This window comes from Squalius cephalus (assembly GCF_949319135.1).
Source record: "Squalius cephalus genome assembly, chromosome: 5".
NCBI classification, from domain to species: Eukaryota; Metazoa; Chordata; class Actinopteri; order Cypriniformes; family Leuciscidae; genus Squalius; species Squalius cephalus.
In genome coordinates this window covers 38579266-38603497 of record NC_137126.1, presented here as the reverse complement: position 1 = coordinate 38603497, position 24232 = coordinate 38579266, and the positions used below count along the sequence as shown (strand labels likewise).

Genomic DNA, 24232 nt, shown 5'->3' with positions numbered 1-24232 from the left:
TCTAATCCTTTCCTTCTTGCTCTTATTATGCATTGCTCTCTCGGTACAGATACAAAAACCAAGAGAGGATCAACTTATCAAAAAATAATGCGTGGTAATGTGTGTGCAGACTGTGCACGCGCGAGAGATGGTGGAAACCTTATAGCCATAAACCCGTTATTAAATATCCCTCTTACTACAAAATTACTTTAAGAAAATCAATCTGTTTCACTTATGGAAATTTACAGTTCCATCTCACCCACAGCCGTCTCCTCGGATACATGACACCCCCCACCACCACCACCTTCACATCCTCAAATCTTCATCTGTCAGAGAAGACACCTTATTATGACACATGGTCAATAGACCCAAAGCAAATTCTGACAAACATTCCTCGTTTCACTTTACACGCCACAAGACGGATTGTGCGCTTGAAATTATACCCCCATTTAAAACTCGAATCGATGGCTTGTTCCCAAGACTCAGCCGAATATTTTTAAGTAATATGTTACAAGACTTTCACATAAAAATTCTGAATATTTTAACTCCGCCAGAATCACCTTCTGAAAGCAGAGCTTTAATTTTGTTTGTGTACTATAAAAATACAATGCAAATATCTCATCCTTGAAATGCATTATGCATACAATGACTTTCGGTGGGGTTAATCTTTTTAAATAAATTCAAATATAACTTTCCAATATTGAGGTTTGTCTCACACAATTCAAATTGCATTTTGGGGAACTAGCACAGCAAGCCAAATGGCAACTATTTTAGTGATATACTCATATTAAAATCTGTAGTGAAGCAATACATATTTGCAGCACTTGCCAATGTATTATCCAAGACTAATCATAATGGAAAATGTTTGAGCAGCCTATCACTACTATTCTCAGTCTAATACTCAAGACTCTAATACTAAATTATAATTGTTCTGGTTACTGAAGCTTTTGAAAACATAAGGTTTTGAAAAAGCTATACTAAAATTCTAGTAAAAAATAAATAAATATATAAATAAATTCATTTATTTTATTTTTTCAGTTTTACCAACTTTTCGCGGTTCAAGCCTTAAAAGAACAGTTCAGCCCAAATTGAAAATTCTGTCATCATTTACTCAACCTCATGTCATCAAATAGAGAAGTGAAACTAGTACAGTTCTTTTTGTGTTTAACAGAACAAATAAATATGGATTTGGAATGACATGAGGGTAAGTAAGTGTTGACAAATTTCATTTTTGGGTGATTTATCCCTTTAATTAACTAGAACTGTTATCGATCATTACTAGTGTTTGAAATTGCCAAAAAAGAATTGTAAATTGAAAAAAAAGAAGACAAGAAGATCAATTATTTAGCATTCTGAGCACAAAGTTTCATGATGTGTAACATTCAATTCACTCTTCCTCTCAGTAAGGCTCAACAGGGACACATTTCAAGGGCGCACCGCTGGCTTTAACTGAGCTTTCATCTTTGCTTACCCTTACCAGCTGGTCTTGTTCACACATCATAAAACACACACACACACATACAAACAAACAAATGCCACACCCTCCAAATATAGCACTTTTTGGGGGATTTTATTTTTTTAAATTAAGTGCAAATTTACTTGCAATGACTTTTTTTGTTTAATTATTTTCAGATTGATTGACACAGGTGATCTGCGTGCGCCACACAATTTTCACACTTGTGGCTCCAGCATATTAACAACTTGAAGAAAACTGCTAAACAAAGAAACATCTGCTGTGAATCCCAGCGCAGAGCCTCCGCGATGGGTTTCGGTGCCACATCTGCTGCTGCTGCTGTGACTCATGCGCTGATGCCTCCGCGATAGTCTTTGACTCTACCTTCGTTGCCGTGACTCATGCCGTGAAACCTTACGGATGTTCCCCCACTGCCGCCATGGTACCTCAGAGATAAGGTCTGCCTCAGTTTTATACGTGCTGATGTGTCACCTACCCACCTGCCTGTTGCATCATACTCTCTGCTCTTCTTTTGGTGCTTAAGTTGCATCTGCTTTTATGCTCCTCTGCAGTCTAACAACCGGCCCCTGGAGCAGGAGGCCCCTGGAGGGCCCTTTGCTGTCCAAACTCTCCCACAATAAAACTTTACAACTGGACATCCCTACTATTTTATTTACATCAACCCTCTTTTATTCCCTCACCTCGTATCTGTTTGCCCCTCCATTCTTTTCTCTATTTACTTTCTTTACTGTTGCAGTTGTTTGTCCTTGCCTTATCCAAAAAGCACGTGCGCTCCAATTATAGACAGATCCCTCATTGAAAAACGATCCAAAGCGCAAGAGAGTAAATAAGCTAAATAAGTAAATAAGAACACATTGAAACAGGGACAATGTGTGTGTGTGTGTCTGTCTATAAATTTCTGGCTAGATTCATTGCTCTGTTTTATAGCCCTCTATTCATTGAGCTTATCGGATACGACACAGTCTATTTACAACAGACTTTATCACATGCGCGCACACATGCGCAAACGGCCATACAGTAAATCTTCTGCCAGTTATTTGCTTCCCTGCCATATGTAGAACTTTAAACGTCTACGGAAAAGAAATCTTGACAGTACAAGATCTTATACTCGCTGCCCCATGTCTTCCTTCTCCGTTCCTTCCTTTCTCATTAAATTCAGCATTCTCTAACAGCATTTCTCTCATCTTTGTATATGCGTGCGTGTGTGTGTATACACCAGACCGGCCTTCAGTCCACAAGCTAATCCATTAAGGCATCAATCAAACACAAACACACATGCACACGTGGACAGACACAAACACCCAGAGGGATGAAAAATGAGAGGTGAAAAATGTATGTGGGAACACGCAGATCAATTCACAAGCTATTTACACATCTGCTTGAAAGAGAGTGTGTGTGTGTGTGTGTTTGCGCATTGTCCCGCAGTCATATTAAGTATTCCAAACAAACCATTTCAACCTCCTCTACTTCCACACCCCCCCCCACCCCACCCCACTCCCGTGTTTCCCATAATGCTCCAGGGCAGGTGATGCCACCCCCCCCCTTGCTGAAGGACAGAATGTTGATTGTGTGTGTGAGAGAGAGGATGGATAAAGGGGAAGAATGGATGAGGTGATTAATTTCTCTTCTCTTTCTCGTCACACCCTTTGAGAGAGACAAACAGATGCGAACGTACATCGTAAGGATACCTGCACTTGTTGTACGCGATTGCCCACCGATCCATAATATATGCGTGGTTACCTCAGCGACCTACATCTCGTTACCGAGGTAACATATTTTTTCTGGGTTACTGTAGCTTATCCTAAATGTTGTGTATTTCATGGTGATTATAAAACAGCTGCTTGGTGGCAACTCGCAAACGTGACCTCAAGGAAATCTCAATGCGACTGATTGTCTATAAGTAGTGAGCACCGTTAGCACCAGGAAATGAAGCCGACAGCGGTAACCGACTCTGAGCTGTCAGTTGTGCGACATACATATGCATCAGGTCTACTGCAGTGTCAAAAAACCTTATCACAATGACATCCAACAGGATGACCCAGAGGAGTATTGGAGAGAAATATGTGCATATGTGTGTGTGGGGTAACGGCAGGTAAAGTGACACACTTTGATGACAGGACATTTAATGAGGTGATAGGAAAATGACATGTATTATAAAGACTCTGCTCTAACTGAGACAGGACGGGCGCTGACGTACACGCACCAACACACGCACACAAATGTGCATGGTTTTTCTGAACCTCAGGAGAGAACAAGACAATCAAGATTTGTCAAATAACCTTTTTACAAAAATTGACAGAAGATACAGTGTGAGATATATGAAAGAGTAGGTCTGGTTATTTTGTGTGAATTCCTTGTGACAATAATGACCTTTAATGGTTTAAAAGGAATGCATCATGTTAAATGGCAAAAAAATGCACTTAAAAAAATAAATAACATGAAATCACTTTGCAATTACTCAGGAAAACACATCTGCATCTTCGGTGACTAACTAAAATGGTTTTGATGGAAACCGGTGCCTGCAAAGATTACTTTCTTTTGGGCGAGTTATAAAAGCAAAAATTAAAGCGAATAATATTGCGTGTTTATGTCTGAGGGCGCCTTGCATATTTAAAACATTACGATGCAACTAAGTTCATAAGCTCTAAGGATGAGTCACTTGAGCTTGTTGAGCGCCGGGAAAGGTTCTAATAGTGTGTTGTTTAACATATGTAGGTAGTATTTTTAGCTAATCCATCCAACCACCATCCTTGAAATTGGCTCTTTAAAACCCAAGCTACACCGTTTCCTTTCACATTACCTTCAAAGTCCCTCTCTGACAAAACTGTCAAAACACACACACAACTGCACAACTGTTGTGAAATTATGACATTTAGTCCTTACTCATTAACCAACAGGCAAGAAAGACAGAGGTAAAGAAACACACACACAGACATGTCTGAGAGTGTTAAACCTTATTAATAGCTGTGTAGTGTGAGCTAAATAATGCACTTGGCCTTTCACAGTCAGACTTAATTTATGATGTGAAGTGCAACCCCCTACCTGCCATATTCCAGTTTTTACACACATGCGTGCGCGCACACACACACACTTTACATTTAAAATTGTACATGTAACATTTAAAAAATAATCCTAAATTATTGATAATAATGATTTATTTTGGCACATACTAATAACCTACACAAATAAACTGTATGTAATGAAATTTTATTTACTACTAATTGATTGGTGACTTTTGATATTATTATTATAACAATAAAACATAATTAAAGTAATACAAAATTAATAAAATGTATGATGTGAAGTGCAACTGACAAAAAAAAACTGAATAAGTGAAATATGAAATTAAATGAAATATGAAATTTCTAATTGTTTCACTTTGTTTTTTTAGGAAAACGTTTTTGCGGGCTTCACAGTCCATTTCGAGGATATACATTAACATGCAAAATAAAGGCAAACAATAAGTCCCATTATCACAAAGACACATATATACATAACGTATGTGCATAGACATATACATAAATGCATACGTACACACACACACATAAAAAATATTGTTCATATATATATATATATATATTCCTATAAATAAATAAATAAATACCACTCATATACATAAAAAAACCTGACACACTGTGTGAGGTTGTTTATCTCTGGCACAACGTGACAGCCAAATACTTACCCCTGACATTCATTAATCAAACCATCAATCAATTAACACAATAGGATTAACAAGCCTTGGGAAGGGATTTACACATGAATATATAATGACTCTCTCTCCCTATTGCTGTATTTCTGTTGCATGCTGGGAGTGGGTGTGTTCAAGTCTGGCATGTGTGGGAGAGCTGTATGCTGGGCTTTCTGAGTCCCCTTTCATGCTACTGCACGATTTTTCTTATTTTTTCTGCCTTCTACTCATCAGATGCTAAATATTCATATACTTTCTTTTTTTTTTTTCTTTTCAGTTGAGTGGCACGCTGTGCCCTGTTATGTGCCTCAGAGGTTTTATGCGTGGCATCTGTCCCTGTGGGGGGGCACCTCTCCCTCCTAGTAACAAGTTCACGTTTGTGCTGCAGGCAAGTTCCACAGGAGGACGTGCCCTCAGCTGTCTGTTATCAGAACATGAATTTGGCATCAATTAAGAAAGAAAAAAAAAATCAAATTTTTCAAAAATGAATCACTGGTTAGCCCACACAGTGTGCCTATCACAATATCCAACACAGCAACTTCTCATTGGGAAGCAAGCTGTAGTGAGAGCAGTATGATTTTGGAAAGAAAGAGCAGTCAAAATAATTCTGTGAAAATGGAGCACCATTGATGGTTTCTTTTTGGAGAATGATTCTATATTTATCCGGACTGTTAATGTAACGCACTAATGCATGTGATTAATTAAATATGTTGAAAGCTCTTAATTCTTTTTAATGTCATTAAAGCATTTATTCAATTTGACATTATAACTTTTATTATATTCTACGTGATTTCTAAAAGCCTGATCAGAATCAATCCTGCAGGGCTGATTGGAACTGATGTGAGTGCGCACACAGACAAAAGTCCCTAGCGGAGCAATCATTTACCAGTAAATGATGGAGACCCTTTTTATGGTTAATTTATTTAAAAATCAAATCCAGACGGGACATTTAACAAAAATGTAGTAATTGTCACTATTCGTATCGTGGAATTGAATCATCATCAAGGCTCAACAAGTGAACCACCACCATTTGTAGTACAAGCCTAGTATTTTGTGTTCTTGGACAGACGAACAAATAGATGGATGGATGGATGACATATTTAAGCATTCTCCTATATCGGCATATGTTGCCGTTGGTTGGGGCTTGTTTTCGGTGATTCAATATGTTGAATGTTAGGTCTTGGAATGTTTGAGAAGACGTCCTGTAATCTGGTGACTGTCGGTGCAGTGTCAATTAGCCTTCAGACTGCGTTACCGATGTGATTTTTTTAAAACACAGACTGTTCCTTCTGATGTGCCAGGTGTGTACATGTTAGGATCGTCTACCACATTAGCAGCTTGTTACACACTTAACCTTCAGAACTTGGAAGTATTGGCATATCCCTACCATAGCAATGTCTAACATAACTAAGCTTCCTCATGCATGCACACACACACACTGCCAATAATGACCTGAAGCCACGTTGAGTCATGTTTATTTATAAGGCACTTTGGGTCAGAGGTTGAACTCCCACAAAACCTAGAAGCAAATTTAAATCAAGTGTGATTTAAAACCAAGGAAGTGTGATCACGCTCGCTGGTTCTTTTACTTGAGCTGGGAACGCTAGAATACCATGAGCAGAATCTCTGATATCTCCTGTTGCATCATTAAAAATGGTGAGAAAGACAAAAAGAGGGAAGAAGCAGCAGTGATGATGCTGATATTTAGAATAATAGCTCCATTAGGGGATGCTCCGTTACATGCCACATGACACCCTCTGGCCACATGTGCTAATGTTTCATGCTGATTATCCTCCAGACCACGGCGCAATGATATTAACACACATTTCATGAGATAAAAAAAGCCTTTAGGAAAGTGTTGCTGGAGTTAGTCTGACACACACACACACACATGGGTGGGTGTGCCTGTGTGTGTTCCAGAATGGACCACCTTGCCAAGCATCTGCTATGGAAGGAAGCCAGAGTAAAATCTGGGCCATGGTGCATCTCTCTCCCTCCCTCCTTCAAGTGTCAGCTGTACGGAGCAGACACCGAGCGTGTTTTCTGTGATCAAAACAATGGGGACACGTGTTCTGTCTCTCTCTCTGTGAAAGGAACGATTTTCTCCATCAAATGTCCCTTCCAAGTACGGTGACAGACGGATCAAGAAAGGAAAGGCTAAAGGAGAGAAGAAAGATGTTCTGACTGATAAGGAGGGAGAAAAACGAAAACCTTGAATAACTAAAGTGACAACTTCTGAATTTTAAAACTTGCCAGTGATGTGTTTTTAAAGGGATAATGCATTCTCTCTTTTGCATAACACAAAATATAACATTTAGAGCAGAATGTCCAAGCTTCTATTTTCCATACTATAAAAGTGAATGGTCACCATGTCCGTCAAGCAAATGAATAACATGCACCGAAATAAATTCTGAGCTGAAATCGAAAATTCAGGATGCACTTGGCCAAAAATAGAAATTAATTAATTAATCAAACTTGTTTAATAATCTGGAAACTGGAGTCAAAAAGGCTGAGAACCACTATACTATACTTCATTTGTGTTCCTTTGAAAGAAACTTATAAGTTTGGAACAACATGAGGGCGAGAAAATAATGACGTCTTTATAAAGTTAAGATTATTCTTTATTTTTGTTTGTATTATTTTAAGAGTATAAAAAAAGAACGAAAAGAAACTAAAACTGTGCTGTGTAATGAATATGAAAGTATGGAAAGTTATGAAATGAAAGTATGTTTGAAGAGAGATGAAGAGAGAAAGGGAATGAGGATAAGCTTCTGTCTTTCAAGAGTTTTGAGAAGGGAATTCGACACAGACCATTACACAGGAGAGATGCATTACGCTTTAGAAAACAAATGTATACACTCTCTCTCTCTCTCTCACTCACACACACACACACATACACAAGTGCAGGAATGAACTGGGACTAAAAACAGCTCCATGTTGACCTAACACAAATTGGAGCATATCATTTCTCACTATACTGTATTGTACATCGTCCTTACATTCAATATAATACAGACTATTGCTTGCTTTATTATCTAATTATACACTGTATATTTCAATGTACTTTCCTTACACTGAAAATCAACAGTCTGAAATGTTTAGTTTGTCAAAAGGTATGATTTTATCAATTAAATCATAGGGACCAGAGTTTAAATCCCAGATTTTAATGCATTACTTTCCAATTCACTTAGTAGCAGGGATTTGATTGGATTTATTTTATCATTGTACTGAATTGATTAACTAGACCTGCACTGTATGGTGCTATATATAAAATCCAACCCCCACATGTTTGGACAGGCAGCAGAAGTGGGATGACACAGCCAAAATCCGAGAAATAAGTATAATATAGGGAGCTTCTCTTTAGAACCCTGCAGAATTCACAACTTTAATGATGGCAGAACTTTTCTTCCTTTAAATCAAAGAGCTTCACAATTAATCCAAAAATATAACTGAGACTGCAATTATGGCTGCCATTAAGACTCATGAAAAGTGTAAATTGCAGAATTCCATTTAAGTCTACTCCTGTTGTGTCAAAATGTTTCATTTATGTGATTTTTTGCAGTTAAGCATTGCAACTAATTATAGACATGTCTGTTGTGCTCTTGAAAGCAGCAGTGAATCAAAGGTGCTTAAATTATTCTAAAGCCTGTGACACACCAAACTGACATCAAAGAACTAGTGGCCATGAAAGCTGACAATGTTGTTGCATCGCGACGCATACGTCTGGGCCGAAAAGTTGTGTTTGGGCAGAGGTGGGCTGAGCCCACCCAAACATCTGTCTTGCCCACCCAATCAGAATTTAGGCAAAGATAGTGTTAATCTTCTTTATATGATTATTGCATTGATTAAAAGCAATCTTTCACGACTTTCACGCGCGATATTCGCCGACGTTTAACGCCTCGTGACTAAACAAAGGGCGCCAATGTGAGTGTGCACACTGGCGCGAAAAACGCCACGCGTAAAAGCGTCATTTTTTAAAAACAGCCTCGGGTTCGTTTTTTTGGTTTGACGCGCCGCGTCAAAAACTATCCGACCAATGAGATTGCCGCTTTTGTTCACGTGTCTGGAGCTTCTGATGTTACAGTAAAACACAACTTGGGGGCGCTCAAACACAAAACGGTCTTGTCGAGCACACATACGTAACGGCGAAGAAGATATACACCAAGTAGCGTCTACACTGCCGGGAAGAAATAAGACGAGGAAGATGCAAGGCAAGATGATTGTAGAGCTGCTGGTCTCGTTGGTGTCGGAACATAAAGAACTATATGACAAACGCGACAGCGACTACAAAAATCTTGATAAAAGAGAACTGTTATGGAGTGGTTTCTGTTTTACATTAAGCGCCATCTAATGTCAGGGAATGAATTTGCATGTTCACTCGGCTCATCGTCAGCGAAAATCGCTTGGGTGTGAACCAGTGATGCGCGGGTCAATGTATAAACAACCCGCACCCGACCGACGTTTTCAACTAACCCGCCCGCAACTCGGACCGCAAAAAGAAAAGTAGAAAATATTGTACCCGACCCGCTTCCTGACCCGCATTTTTGGACAGAGCGCAGAGCGGCATTTTTAAAAGGACGGAGCGTCGCCCTATTTCCCGCTCCAATTTCGCTCCGCGCACACCACGATTCTGAAGCATGCTCAGTCAAGCCTGACTCAGTCTTACTGTTGATGACTGCAAGATGGATTCTATTTTAAGTCAAAACTCGGCTCAATAATGGAGTTCAAAAAGTAGGCTACTTCAAAAAGGAAAATAAGAAGTCACAGGTGTAGGCTACTATAATATAAAACTAACTATAATGTGGTAGAAGAAAACGAATGTGGAGACATCATTCCAGTCAGTAAAGATTCATTTTGGAATCTAAAAAGACACATCTCTCGTAAACATGCAGTGTGATGTGAACACGCTGGGAAGAAAGCAAAAGGTTAGCAAATTGAATATGGTAACCTGTAACAAAGTAAATTAAATATAGCATAATATTCAAACAATTGATACAAGCCCATTTAAATTTTATTCCTGCGCGCTGCGCAAAAGTTCAGTTATAAGAATGTTGGCCTAATAGTTAGGCTAATTTAGCCTACTTTTAAAACGTTAATGTATATTTTTTCATATAAATAAATTATATATATTTATATAAATTTTATTTATATTATTAGGCCCATTTATTCGTTTTATTTTACAGCAGTTTGTGTGTACAATGGATACGCCCATTTAAATTTTAATCGTGTGCGTTGCGCAAAAGTTCACTTATCAAAATTCTGGCCTAATAGTAGGCTAAATTTACTTTTAAAATTTGTATGTAGGTTATATTTTTGTTTATATAATTGTTATTTATATTATTAGGCCCATTTATTCGTTTAATTTTACAGGACTTTGTGTATGTAGGCTATATTCCTTCTTACATAGGTCTAATTTGTAATTTGAAATAAAACATTTCTATTTGAAAAATGTTGTTGTTGCTCATTAGTTCTTTAGGAGGTAAGGCTGTGGTCTAAGCTAAAAGTTATATACATGTAGATTTATTTTTTTATTTTTTTTCGTTTTTTGGAGCGAGCGGGGGGCGATTTGAGTGGAGCGCGGAGCAAACTGCGTTGAGCGCTGAGCGATGATGAGCGGAGCGGCCTGATGTAGCTTTGAGCGGGGGAGCGAACATTTCCGTGAGCGATGATGAGCGGAGATTCTCACCGCTCCACTCCGCTCATATGCTCTCTTGTATAAATTACAAAGGTTTAATTGGCATCTTTATTACAAACGACCCGACCGACCGCGACCCGAATATCATTAAAAATATTTTTGGATGACTCGTAACCGCGGGTAACCGCGGGTGACCGCAGGCACCCGCTCATTTCGGATCAACCCGCGCATCACTGGTGTGAACACAAAAAACGCGTTGAAAAACGGTGGCGAATAACGCGCGCCGATATTCGTCGGTGTGTACGGCCCTTGAGAGGACGGGAAAGTCCGTTTTTCTGAGGTGAGAGACTTTGCGCTGCTTGCTGTCTTTGCGCTGCTGCTGGCGCGTCACGCATGGCGGTGACGTCACAGATAGGCAGACTGAATCGAGTAACGTTTAACGCCTTTATCAATAAAAGTGCTAAGAAAAAACATCCATATAAAGTCTGACGTGCTTAAATCCAATGCGTTATTTCCTAGTATCGATACAGTCGATTCATTACCTTTTAAAACGATGTTAGATCTATGTCGTCCTGAAGGCCAACTTGCCGAGCACAGATCGATGTAGTTGGATCATAGGAATATAAATCGATACATCGATGTAGTTGATGAATCGTTACACCCCTAATGTATATGTATATATGAAGAGTTCAGATGCAAAAGCCTCTAAGTGCCATCTGAAATTTTCTTCTAGAATGATCATTTTTATAAAGCTCGTATATTTAAGTTCAGTAATTTCACTTAAATGACAATTCATAGGTAATTTTCATTGCCATTTAAGTGAAATTACTGAACTTAATTATACGAGCCTGATAAAAATGATCATTCTAGAAGAAAATTTCAGATGGCACTTAGAGGCTTTTGCATCTGAACTCTTCATGTATACACGAAAACAGGATTTCAAAAAATTAGAATATTACATGAAATCACACAGTAATTACACAGTGATACCATGGTCATTGAACCAGGTTTTGGTTCTTTTGGCAGTGTGGGCAGGTGTAAATCCTGCTGGAAAATGAAGGAAGCATGAAGTGCTCTGGAAATGTCCTGGTAGACGGCTGCGTTGACTCTGGATTTAATAAATCTCATTTGGAAACCAAGGTCCCAGAGTCTGGAGGAAGAATGGAGAGGCACACAATCCAAGATGCTTGAAGTCCAGTGTGAAGTTTCCACAGTCTGTGTTGGTTTGGGGAGCCATGTCATCGGCTGGTGTTGGTCCACTGTGTTGTCCACTCAACGCAGCCGTCTACCAGGACATTTTCAGAGCACTTCGTGCTTCCTTCAGCAGACAAGCTTTATGGAGATGCTGACTTCATTTTCCTGCAGGATTTGCACCTGCCCACACTGCCAAAAGAACCAACACCTGGTTCAATGACCATGGTATCACTGTGTAATTACTGTGTGATTTCATGTAATATTCTAATTTTTTGAAATCCTGTTTTCGTGGGTTTTATGAGCTGGAAGCCCAAATTATGTACAAATAAACAACTAAATACTTGAAATCATTTAAGTAATATCGTATAAGCAATATTTGCTTGTTGGGCTGTTAATAAATGTATACTTGTTACGGTATTTTGCCTCCTGAGTCTTTCTGGTAGAACTGTGTGTATATATATATATATATCTCAACGAGCTCTCCTTGCACATATGAATGGACAATGGCATGCATATAGAGCAGGCACACAGTAAAGGAAGAGACAGAAAGAGCTGAGAGGGGTCTCAAGAGCTGACAACTTGCCTAATGAAAGACTCCCACCTACCAGAGTTCTGCCTTCTGCCTGCCAGCATCTACGGTGAATAATCTGCCTCTTTATCTTGATTCAGATTCATATGTATAACTCACATTTATTCTTGTCATTATTGTTTGTTAGATTAATATTATGTATATTTTTGTATTTATTCATTTTCACACATTGCATCACTTTTATTTACTACAGTTTTCATTTCCCATAATAATGCCTTGCATTGTACTTTATTGTAGCTTTGGTAAAACAAACAAGCCATTATTTGTCATACCAATAAAACACATCATAATACTGAAAGAAAGGCACAGAGAGAAAGCAGAAAGACAGAGAAAAGGAGCCGCAGGGAGAGTAAAAAATGCTAATGTAAAAAGTACAAACTGTACCAGTGGCAGATGCTGAGGGGGAAAGGATAGAAAAAGAGAAAGAGAAAGAGAGGGAGAGATAACTAAGCGGCGTCTAAATGGAAATGGACAGAATGCAGAGCAGAGGGACGATGCGGAGAGAAACACAGATAAACTGATTGTGTGAGCGAATAAGGAGACCATTTTTAAAACCGGTGTCTTAAAACACACACATATGTGTGACAGAGGGAGAGAGAAGAAAAAAAAGAGAGAAAATCTCATCCCTTTTCTCCTCTCGATTTATTACATTTACTCCTCCTGAAATGACAGGAGTAATTTTAAAATGTCTCATCGTGCCACCCTTCAGCACACAGACACCCACACGCATGTGGAAGAGAGCAGTTCAAAAGGGATTGTTTCAGAGACTGTACTCGAGATTAAAACTGTGAAAACCTCATTAAAACTGACACTAAATGAGACTTCAAGCAGAAGCGTCGGCCGTGTAAACATCACCCAAATTACACAGGTACCAAAACCCTATTTCTAAAATAGTTCACAGCTGCATATCTCCTCTATAATAATAACGCTCGTCTCCACAGCAAATACGCTCGGCGTAAAAGTTTGAGCGGCAAGCACACTCAAAAAGATCATTACGGGTGCCGGATGATTAAAGGCGGCGTCATTAGGAAAGATATCATTAAAACAGAGAGGACGGGCCGCTAGAAACCACATGTGTTCAATTATTGGGCTGAAGAGGTGCAGTGCTGCAAACACACTAGCTGAAGGTTCAACTCAATCTTCTGTTTTTAATCATTAAAGCTTCGGTGAAGCTCAGACAGCCCTCCAGGCTGGAAAAACACCTATCAAACTTTCACAATTCCACTTTTTTTCCTGAAGAAGGTAATAAAGTCTTGATGTATATGTGAGAGAAACTGCATTAACTGTGGCCCGGCACCCCGAAGCAAATAAATGCACGAGTATAACATGTTTGGACAGCTCGAAAGGCATCCGATTAGGCACGTTTGGTGTTGCGACTAAAAGCCGCTGTTTCTTCAGCCTCCTCCTTCATGTATAAATAAGCTTTCCTAAAGTGCAAGTCTCTGTAAACAAGAAAACTACTTAGCACCTTTATTATTGTACACTCTGTGTTTTTGCTTTATTAAATTGAGGCTAGTCTATAAAACTAAAATGATAAAAAAACAGAAATCTCCCTAACGTCAAAAACGGAAAAGCCGGGTAATCTGCTCTCATATGATGAGCCTTATGTAGGAAACAATGATGTTACCTCGCAAATTTGATTTTAGTCAATTTTCATTTTTAAATCATTCTGTTCTCTCTCTCTCTCTCTCTTTCTCTATCTCTCTCTCTCTTTTTTTATTTTTATTAAACTCAATGGTAATTGTGTTACAAGCCCAGATGCTTAACTATAAGTATGCCGCCATCCGTTCTATTCGAAAATCCTTTTAATGGTTCTCAGAGTTTAGCCCTCTCATAAATCTCTGTGTGCCCAAGAGATTATTCTCCAATCTGGAGCGTTAGATTGTCTGCTGCAGGCCTCATCATCACTTGGAGTTAACAGCTCCAAAAAAAAAAAAAGCTCAGAGGAAAATTTTTATCCTTTATTAAGCATCTACAAGAATGAACTATGATCAATATGGCTGTAACGCACTTTATTAGCATTTTATTAATGGGTCTTTGACAGCAGCGTGCACAAAGAGCTCTAACAGATCTCATGCAGTTGTGGTCGCTTGTAACCCACATCATCTCATCTGTTGCTTTTATGAGTGGTTCTGGGGCAAGTGACCCAGAATGTTCAGAAAGGGGAAAAAAATGATCCATTTCCTTTTCCTCTGAAGGGCATATAGATTAATAATGTCATGAGCATCAGATGGGGCCACTCAGACTCTTTTCAGTTATAGAGAATAAATTCTATCCGTTTTCATGCTCAACTTAGATTTCTGCTGCTCCGTAAAGAGCTACAGATGTTTTAAAAGCATCAAATAATGCGTTCCAAATAACACATTAACCGTTACCTCTTAAATACACGCACGTACTGAGAATCAAAAGAGAGTTTTATCGTCCATCTCTCAGAGGAGCGGGAAACCTCACATCTTCTTTGCAACCGTAAACTCTTGCTCCTCAAACACCCATCTCTCCCTCTCTCTCTCCCTGATGGTACGACAGCTCTGATGGCTGAACTTTAAATGACAGAGATGAAATTAATTCATAGGTGAAAATCCATCATTTCAGATCCGGAATATGTGCCACCTACAAGCATAAAGAATTAATAGAGTAATCTTACTGCGAGGCAGAGAGAGAGGGAGGGTGCGAGGAAGCGAGAGAGGGAGGAAGGAAGAGAGGTCATTTTATTCTAATTTGTACCTCTGACAATTTCCTGTCAGAGGATAAAGCAACACAAATAAATAAATAAATAATCGAATATGAAAAAAATAAATACATTTAAGAACGGAACAAATAGAAGCGTATTTCTGTCTGAATGTGAAATGAAGGCTGGTTCCACTGCTATTAAATGAGAAGATGAAAAGAGAGAGAGAAAGAAAAAAGTGATTTTTTTCTATCTCCGTGTTTTCTGTATTCATGTGAGTTAGTGAGTCATAATTCAATACAGAGGGGAGGTGTGACTGTGGTGTGGGGGGCATGACTACGTGGACAGCGTATAGATTTACATTCACTCTGCAAAAAAATGTGTGTGTGTGTGTGTGTGTGTTGTAAAGTAAAGTCACTCTGGCAGAACAACTGCTTTGTTAGTATTGTATAGTGAAAAATAATTGATATTAAAGTTGCATATAACACACACACATCTGTGAGTGCTTTAGAGGTTCAGTGACTTGACACATACAGAGACACACACACACACACACACACACACAAACACACACACACACACACACACACACACACACACGTGTTGTGGAATGACGGTGTTGGTAAGACACTAGAGTGCCTGCTTTGAGACTTGAAAGCCCAATGCATTTACACACTGCCGTTTTGAGGATTGACTGTTACATGAGCGTTCACAAGAAACACACACTCACACACAAACACAAAAGTGCTGTAAACGACTGTTCCCTCATGCTCAATTTGAGCTGCAGACGTATAGTTTTTCAATTCCTCCAGACATTCATTGAATTAATTGTATCATTGCTTGATAATTGTACATCCTGCTTTCACCGCCTTGTGTCTGTCTCAATTCCGTCACCTTTGACTTTCATTATAATCTCATTTTACCTTTTCAAGACTCTGTAAATTAAAAACCTTTAGCATGATAATGAATTTACTGCGACTGTGTAATCTGCAGTCTGCCGTCATTTGAAGATGAACAAACTGCGGCATTTATCAACTACGGAGCCGTGACACAGGCTGAACTGTAAATGCGGGAGTCTGCGCTGAGACAAGGAACCTCGTGGCTCCCGACAGGAAAAGACTCTTTTAGCACCTGCGATGGCTGCTATTCTCAAGAGATTGGAAACCTGTGGTGCTGTGAGCTCTGAAAAAGTCGTCTCGAATCTATAAGGCAAACTAACGTGAGTGGATGGCATGAAATGCAGGCAGACTGTTGAGAAGCCATCGGGTGCTTATAGTATATTAGCATTAGTCTTACTGTGGTGTTCCTCTCAGGAAACGGTTTGGAAAAAAGTGACAGTTGTAGTAGAGGAAAATTAGACAATCCAGCAAAAAAATATGTGTGCATGGTTTTCTCAGTTATTATTTTTTAGAGAAGGGGAGCCTTTTTTCCCTCTGCGTTCGCATGGTTATCTACACCGCATGAGAAACTGTGTAATTGGCTTCATGAGCTCTCGGTATGAACGGTTACGGCGCATTGCACTGACAGCGTCAATAGAGAAGCTTGATATTAAAAAAACTCTGAATTGACCCAGGATTTTTTGAGATGTTAGTTTCATTCTCTTACTTGATTACACACACACCAATGTGGTCTGGCTTTAATGCGCCTGTCCAGCCTTTGTAATTAATTTTAATTTGCATCTATTGGATCAGGAGAAATTAATTAGATCTCTCTGAATGCAAAGATGGTAATCATACCACATCCATCTTTCAGTGTGAGAGCGAGAGAGCATGTTCGCTGTCCACTCAGAAGGAAGCCAAAGATTTTTTGAGGCCAATGTGAGTCTAGATGAAAAAAGTTTTGTGATGGTTCTTATAATTCAAATTGACGGTGCTTTCTTAAGGGGCCATATCATGTAGCATATGTGTGCTTTTATAACATTAGTTAAGGTTTCCTTTTTCACTGCATTTAGTTTAGCAATTGCAAATCAGTTACAAATGGATACCCTCTTTATATGCGAAATCAGTAACTTGTGGGTTCCAGTTTTGCGGTCTGGTCTAATATAGTTGACACTGATCTATCCTTTAATAACAGCCTTTTTGGTTTAATGATAAACCAGTAGAAATTGGTAGAAAGTACTGAATGAGTACACTGTGCGCAAGAGCTGTAAAATAATCCCTCCATTCCAGCAACCTGTCACTACCAAGATCGCAGCTATTAGCAAACCACAAAGATCTAATGATCCAATCAATTCTTGATGGGCAAAATCAAGTCCTTTTCTCTCATTTTAAAAACCTGTTTTTCCTGTCTTGAATAGGCTTGGTAACTTTTTGTTAGGCTATTAACAGTATTCGTAACAACCTTATTTACAGCTAAAATAACTATACTGTGATTTATACTAAATAAATGTATTCGTGACGTGACATACGGTTTTGGCCATATCCTATCCCACAGCCCTACATGCAGAAATGTGCAGCTTAAATTATTAAATGAATAGTTCACCTAAAAATGAAAATTCTGTTACTCAGCCTGATTTAACTCCAAACCTGTATCACTTTCCGGTAACACTTTATTTTACAGTGTCCTTGTTACATATGTTGCATGTACTTACTGTAATAATAACAGTAAATGAAAAACCCCAAACCAAACTCTAACCCTAGCCCTAATTATAGTAAGTACATGTTGTTAATTAATATCACTGTATATTATATTACAGTGTATAGTTACATTGTAACAAGGACACCTTACAAGCCAGTGTTGGCTAAATCTGGCACATTTTACATATTGTTATTCATTATTAATGTGTACTGTCCCTGATTAAAACCCTAAACAAACCAAAAAAAGAATAAAAATAAATAAATAAAGTGTAACCCACTTTCCTTTTTATGAGAAAAACAGCAGAAAATATTTGAAGAACGGTGGGCTCCAAAAACATTGGAATTCATTGACTTTCATTGTATATCTAATTTCCAGAGAAGAAAGTCAGTCATATACACTCAGTGTGTAATACAGCCCAATGTACTGTTAATGTGAAGCAATTTTCTGTAATGATTTTTTACGTGTTTTACCCATATTCTGAATTACGTTTTGCATTGTTTGTGTTTTAAGTTTGAAGGAAATCTCCATAAATTTAACGGAAAAAGCTTATCCTTTTTTTCCTGTGCAGGTTTAGAAACCTGAGTAAATGATGGCAACTTTTAATTTTAGGTAAACTAAGATTAGTAATATAAAAGGAAATCATGTTAAACACAAACTTCAGTCACTCTTTCCTAACATTGGGAAAGATACACAGATTAATAAGAGTGCATCTGCACAGTAGGCTACATCAAACACTTTCATTTCAAAACATGTTTTCAATGATATTAATTATTTAGCACTTAACTAATTGATATAATGCTGTTTTAGTGTTATCATACTGTCGCCGCTCACATTTGAATTTATATTCTCGGCAGGCACTTTCTTATCAAAGCGACTTTGATAAGACAGTGCATACATTATGTGCATGGAAGAGAGATGCAAAGCAAAAAAAGCAGATAGCGGATCCAAGTCAAGTACTACAGTTGAAGACAAAACCACTACAAGCACCAACACGGATGTAAGAGGATGTTCGTGGAGGAAGGAGTGTGGAGAAAGGAGCGGGAGCTCTTTATGTGGAGGGTAGAAAGCACTACACGACCAGATATACCAAATCATCACCAAGACGATGGTCTGCAATGGTACAGCAGGGGTCAATCAAATACAACCCTATGTAAGTGTGTTTAACAATAACATAACCTTAATGTGAGTGAGTGAGTGAGTACATGTGTGAGATAATGGAGTGTAGTTTACACACCAAAGTAGTTATTAGTGCGGCACATAAATATTGCATCACTGAATATCGTAGTGAAAGTGGAGTGTGTGTGTGTGTGTGTGTGCAGCAAGACTGGGAGGTCTGTTTAACTGCGTGTGTATCTCCCTCTGCGGCAGCTCTCATTAAAATTGTAAAGTCATACACTGATGAGGGCACTTTAGAGTAACCCACACACACACGCACACACACGCACACGCATAAGAATGAAATATTATTGAACATAATCATTATCACCACACCACAATCTGGTTGACCTACAAAAAAATATATAATAATACAATGTCTAATAATATAAAATAATCTTGTACCATTCTCTGGCTCAGACTTGCGCTCTTGTTCCGTATCAGTGAGGGACAGAACTGAGTTCGCTCGGCTCGACAGGCAGGAACTGTGCTCTGACTTCACTTCCTGCATCCACAACCGCAGGGCGTGGTCGGGGGAGGCGCCGCCCTCGGATTCAGGATCGGAGGGAACACTTGCAGACACGCCTCCCGGGTAAGCAAGCTCCTGATTGGCTGCGTGAAGCTCTGTCTGGAAATCAGGGAACACAGTCTGGGAGGGGTCCGAGAAATCTGGGAGAAACAAAAAAATAGAGAGTGAATGAATGTACTATATTTCACAAATCAAAGATTTAGTACACGGACACACACTCCCACAGGCTTGTGGATTAGAGTTCAGCGCTGGAGCTGTGTACTGACTGCTGAGATTTCTGGAGCCTGGCTCAGAAACAATTTTGTTCTCTCTTCAGAGATGGAGAATGGCTTATAAAACCCTAAATAAATATTTAACAGAAAAGAATTCTGCTTTTAACTGCACAAAATGTGAAAACCATTTAAATTCCCCCAAGAATGAGCATGTAAGAGACATATGGACTCAAATATGCACACTCAGATACACACATGCACTCTCTTACACAGAAACACTGTGTGTGTGTGTGTGTGTGTGTGTGTGTGTGTGCGTACTAAACACTACTTTTCTCTGTCATTTTTACTTCAGCGCTGACAACTCATTTTAGAATACACACACACACACACACACACACCACGTTCTCTCAAGATTCAAGTAGATTTATTGGCATGGTAAAAAAAACCTCAGTAAAAACAGCAATATTGTGAAAAATTATGGCCTAATATATTTCAACATTTATTGTCAACATCATTACTCCAGTCTTCAGTGTCACATGATCCTTCAGAAATCATTCTAATATGCTGAATTGGTGCTCAAGAAACATTTTTTACTAGGAAAAATATACTGTCCAAGACCGTGTCTGGTACTTAACAAATACTACAGGTTCTCCAGAAAGGGTGCAAAATGCAAACAATTATTAGTGGATCCATCCTCATGAAAGAACCTGATAAAATTCTACATCCAGGCACTCACATAGATTTTAGTAAATATGATTTTAAAAAATCAGGATTATTTAATAAATAGAATGTTCCAAAGAACGATTTGGATTTCCAAATAGAAATCCTTTAAAAAGTGTTTACTGTCAGTTTTCATCAATTCGATGCATCTTTGCTGAACAAAAATATTAATTTATTTTAAAAAAACTTCCTGACCTCAAACTTTGTAACGGTAGTTTATATTCACACTAGGGATGTGTGCCACAACTAATTTCATTAAAGGGAAAGTTCACCCAAAAATCATAATCATTTACTCATCCTCATGTTGTTCCAAACCTGTATAAATTTCTTTCTTATGTTGAACACAAAAGAAGATATTTTGAAGAATGTTGGTAACCAGACAGTTGACGGCACCCATTGACTTCCATAGTATTTTTTTCCTACTATGGAAGTCAATGGGTGCCGTCAACTGTTTGGTTACCAACATTCTTCAAAATATCTTCTTTTGTGTTCAACAGAAGAAAGAAATTCCAACAGGTTTGGAACAACTTTAGGGTAAGTAATGACCAAATTTTCATTTTTGGGTGAACTATGCCTTTAACGTTTAAACAGAAATTTTTAAAGGGTCTAACAAACCCACAGAGGGCGATTATAAATAGTCTACTTAATATATGAATCAAACAGTCAAATCTAATTCTTAATGCAGCTAAAAGATATATACAATGTGCTTGCCTTGCATTATGATCATCATACAATCATTATCATTATCAACTGAATCAATAGGCAGTGAGGGACCAATAAGTACAAACTCAATAGCCTATTAAAAAACAGAATTCCTCAAATTACAGTTAGCCAATATAAATCTGCACGTCAAGGTATTGTTGTTTGTTACAACCCCTTACACATCGGGTTTGAACATGCATCTTGTTTGTGAAAAGTACCTGTACACATGACGGGCAGCAAAATCCCAAGAAAAGCTTGACGTGTACTAGCAACTAATATTTAAGGGTAGTATATTTATTAGGATATTGATTTAGGCTGATGCAGGATCTGTAATTGTAAAGTTTTGATTCATGTTTCCCCTTTAAATCCATATAAAATTTTACATCAGGAGTCCTAATTGTTATATGCCAATTTGCAATATGACATGACACAGCCTGCACCTTTCTGTCTTCCAGGTGGACGTTTCTCTCTGCCTGCCAGCAAGTGACATGGAGAAAACGAACGCATGCAAGATCTGGGATAAAATGAAATGATTTTGTTTTCCACTCCAGATATACAATACAATAATGTGTTATTTTAAACTGTAACATTAGCATGACAGTAATTTAGATTTATCCTCCTGTAAAAATACAGCAAAACATAAATGTGCAAAAAAAGATTTTATGTAAACGACTATTTCTGCAACATCAACTAGCAAATATTGACTACCATTGACTGGTCTTTTTGGGAACTTTGCGTTGTGAGCAATCATATCTACTGTACATAGCAGGCTACTGTCTCTTTCTCCAATATCTTTTCATCTCATGTTGCCTCTTCTTATTTAATTAAATCTATTTTCTTATTCCAACCTCGTTTTATCCCTTCTTCTCATCTCAACTCATCTCTTGCCCTCATATCTTCTCATCTCTCCTCTTCTCTTCATTTGTTGAAGTAAAGGTGATGGGCTCTTGATGGGCTTTCCCGGAAGTGTGTAGCACTAAGTGTGTGTGTGTGTGTGTGTGTGTGTGCAGTAGAAGTGTGATTTTTCAGACCTGTGTGTGTGTGTGTGTGTGTGTGATGAGCAAGATCTTTACTCAAGTGTCCTTAAGAATCCTCTCCTCTACCTCTCTGACTCCTGTCTCTGTGGCGACCCCTCTCACTGCTCTCCCTGCTCTAATCATCTCAGTACTAATTGCCCACGATGCAGTTCTCCGTCCTTCACTGAGAACATGACCCCCTGCTACTCGGCCTGACCCACACACACACACACACACACTTGTCCACAAGCAGACATGGATGGAAAAAGCTAGGGTAAGAGGAGTGGGTGAAAGACCTCTCTTTACTTCTCTCTCTCCATTTCTCCCCCTTTCTCTCTCTCTGTCTCCATTTCCATCTCTCTTTATTTGTGAAGCTGTTTCCGTGGTAACTGGAACAGAATGTTTTGTTCTGCATGTAGCATTTGAATAATTTCATAGAGGAAACAAAAAGACTCACTGTAACCTGCTCAACCTCCAATGTATCTATCTATCTATCTATCTATCTATCTATCTATCTATCTATCTATCTATCTATCTATCTATCTATCTATCCTGATGTTGATTCCATACAGGTGAGAAATAAAATTCAGCACTCAAGATAGATTTAAAAATGATGTTTGAAAAAGCTCAACACTCCTTGAATTACAGCTAAATGGTTGCTTGCTCTAACATTAGAGGTCTGGCCCCGGCCAAGGATTTTCCTAGTCGGCCGTTTAAGCCATTTAATGATTAGTTGAACGTTTTTTATATTAATTTAAATACTTAAATATATACTGGGTTAAGCGAATGGCCATGCAAAGTGGCTAACATTTCAAATGATAAGATGTTTGAGAATGATAGGCAAACATTTGGATTTCCTGCCCAACATAATTACCATAAAGGCCAGCAGTGTTAATGATCTGTCCTATGGAGATTTTTCTTTCTGCGACAAATAAAAATTTGGTTGACCGGATTCTTCTCATCGACTAATGTTTGGTCAACTAATAGGGGGACGCCCTAATTTGCAGCATTTCAACTTTCCACATATCCGTTGATTTTTTTTTTTTTTTTTAATATGGACATGAAGGTGTGAGAAATCTTCAGTGGAAAGTTGAGTTAATAATTTGTTATGCAAAAAGAAACCCACAGAGGCCATGCGGTATTATTTTTCTGACTTGTGTTTATTTATTTTTGAATTCCATCTAGATAACATCATTTATTATTAATTATTAATTATATATTATTCAATCATACATATTTAATGATTTATATAATACATATTTATGTATAAATATGTAATCATTCTTTTTTTTATTTTTTTTTATTAATGTAATTTTGATTTATAATCAAAAATAACTTACTGTATATACAGTATACACTCTAAATGTTTCTGTTCAGGTGACCAAAAGGTCCAACCAAACTAAGTTCTACTCAGCAAGAATAAAAATTAAAGGGAACATTGCCTGTGTGTGTCTTAGTTATAGGGAATCCTTTAATTAATGGAAATAGTTCACCCTTGGGACTCAGACAAGCAAAAATGAATCCATGAATGTAGAATATCAAAGACAGAAGAATAACGGGTGAAATAAATTATATTATTAAAATTATTAAAAAATTCAAATTGTATTCATTATTCAAAAGTAAAACACATATCCCATTATTATTTAATGACAATAGTGTTTGATGTTTGGTGTGTGTGTGTGTGTGTGTGTCTGTTGATGGCTCATTCCAATTTACAGTGAGTTTTCAAAGAATTCTGTTCCTTACTAAGGAGTCATACCATATAATCACTTTCATTAACGCAACCATCAAAACAACAAACAAAACAGCTTGCCTATGATCTCCTTTAGAAAATGCAGCCTTTCATCCAGTGTCAGATGTTTATGATAACAGCTCCAGTGTCCCGCTAAATGTAGAGGGATATTAATTATGTGTCATCATTTAAAGCTGTCTTGTGCAAACACATGCAGGCATGCACATATCCTTGTGGAAATTTCATTTGACATCCATTACTTGTTATATAAGTTGGTCATGATATATGAATGAATCTGCTGTGCATTTTAAATTAAACTATATACTGCAACAACTCTATCTCTACTGGTTTTTAAAATCAAA

General features: G+C 38.1%; 1 protein-coding gene across 6 annotated transcripts in view; it reads right to left on the bottom strand.

Moving 5' to 3' along the window:
* The window catches only part of tenm1 (teneurin transmembrane protein 1), a 180760-nt gene that overhangs the window by 99407 nt on the left and 57121 nt on the right, over nucleotides 1-24232 (bottom strand). For all 6 annotated transcript variants that reach the window (XM_079870528.1, XM_079870527.1, XM_079870531.1 and 3 more), the window contains exon 3: nucleotides 19365-19628. In XM_079870528.1, coding sequence (XP_079726654.1) covers nucleotides 19365-19628 — 264 coding nt within the window. The remainder of the gene's footprint in view (nucleotides 1-19364; nucleotides 19629-24232) is intronic.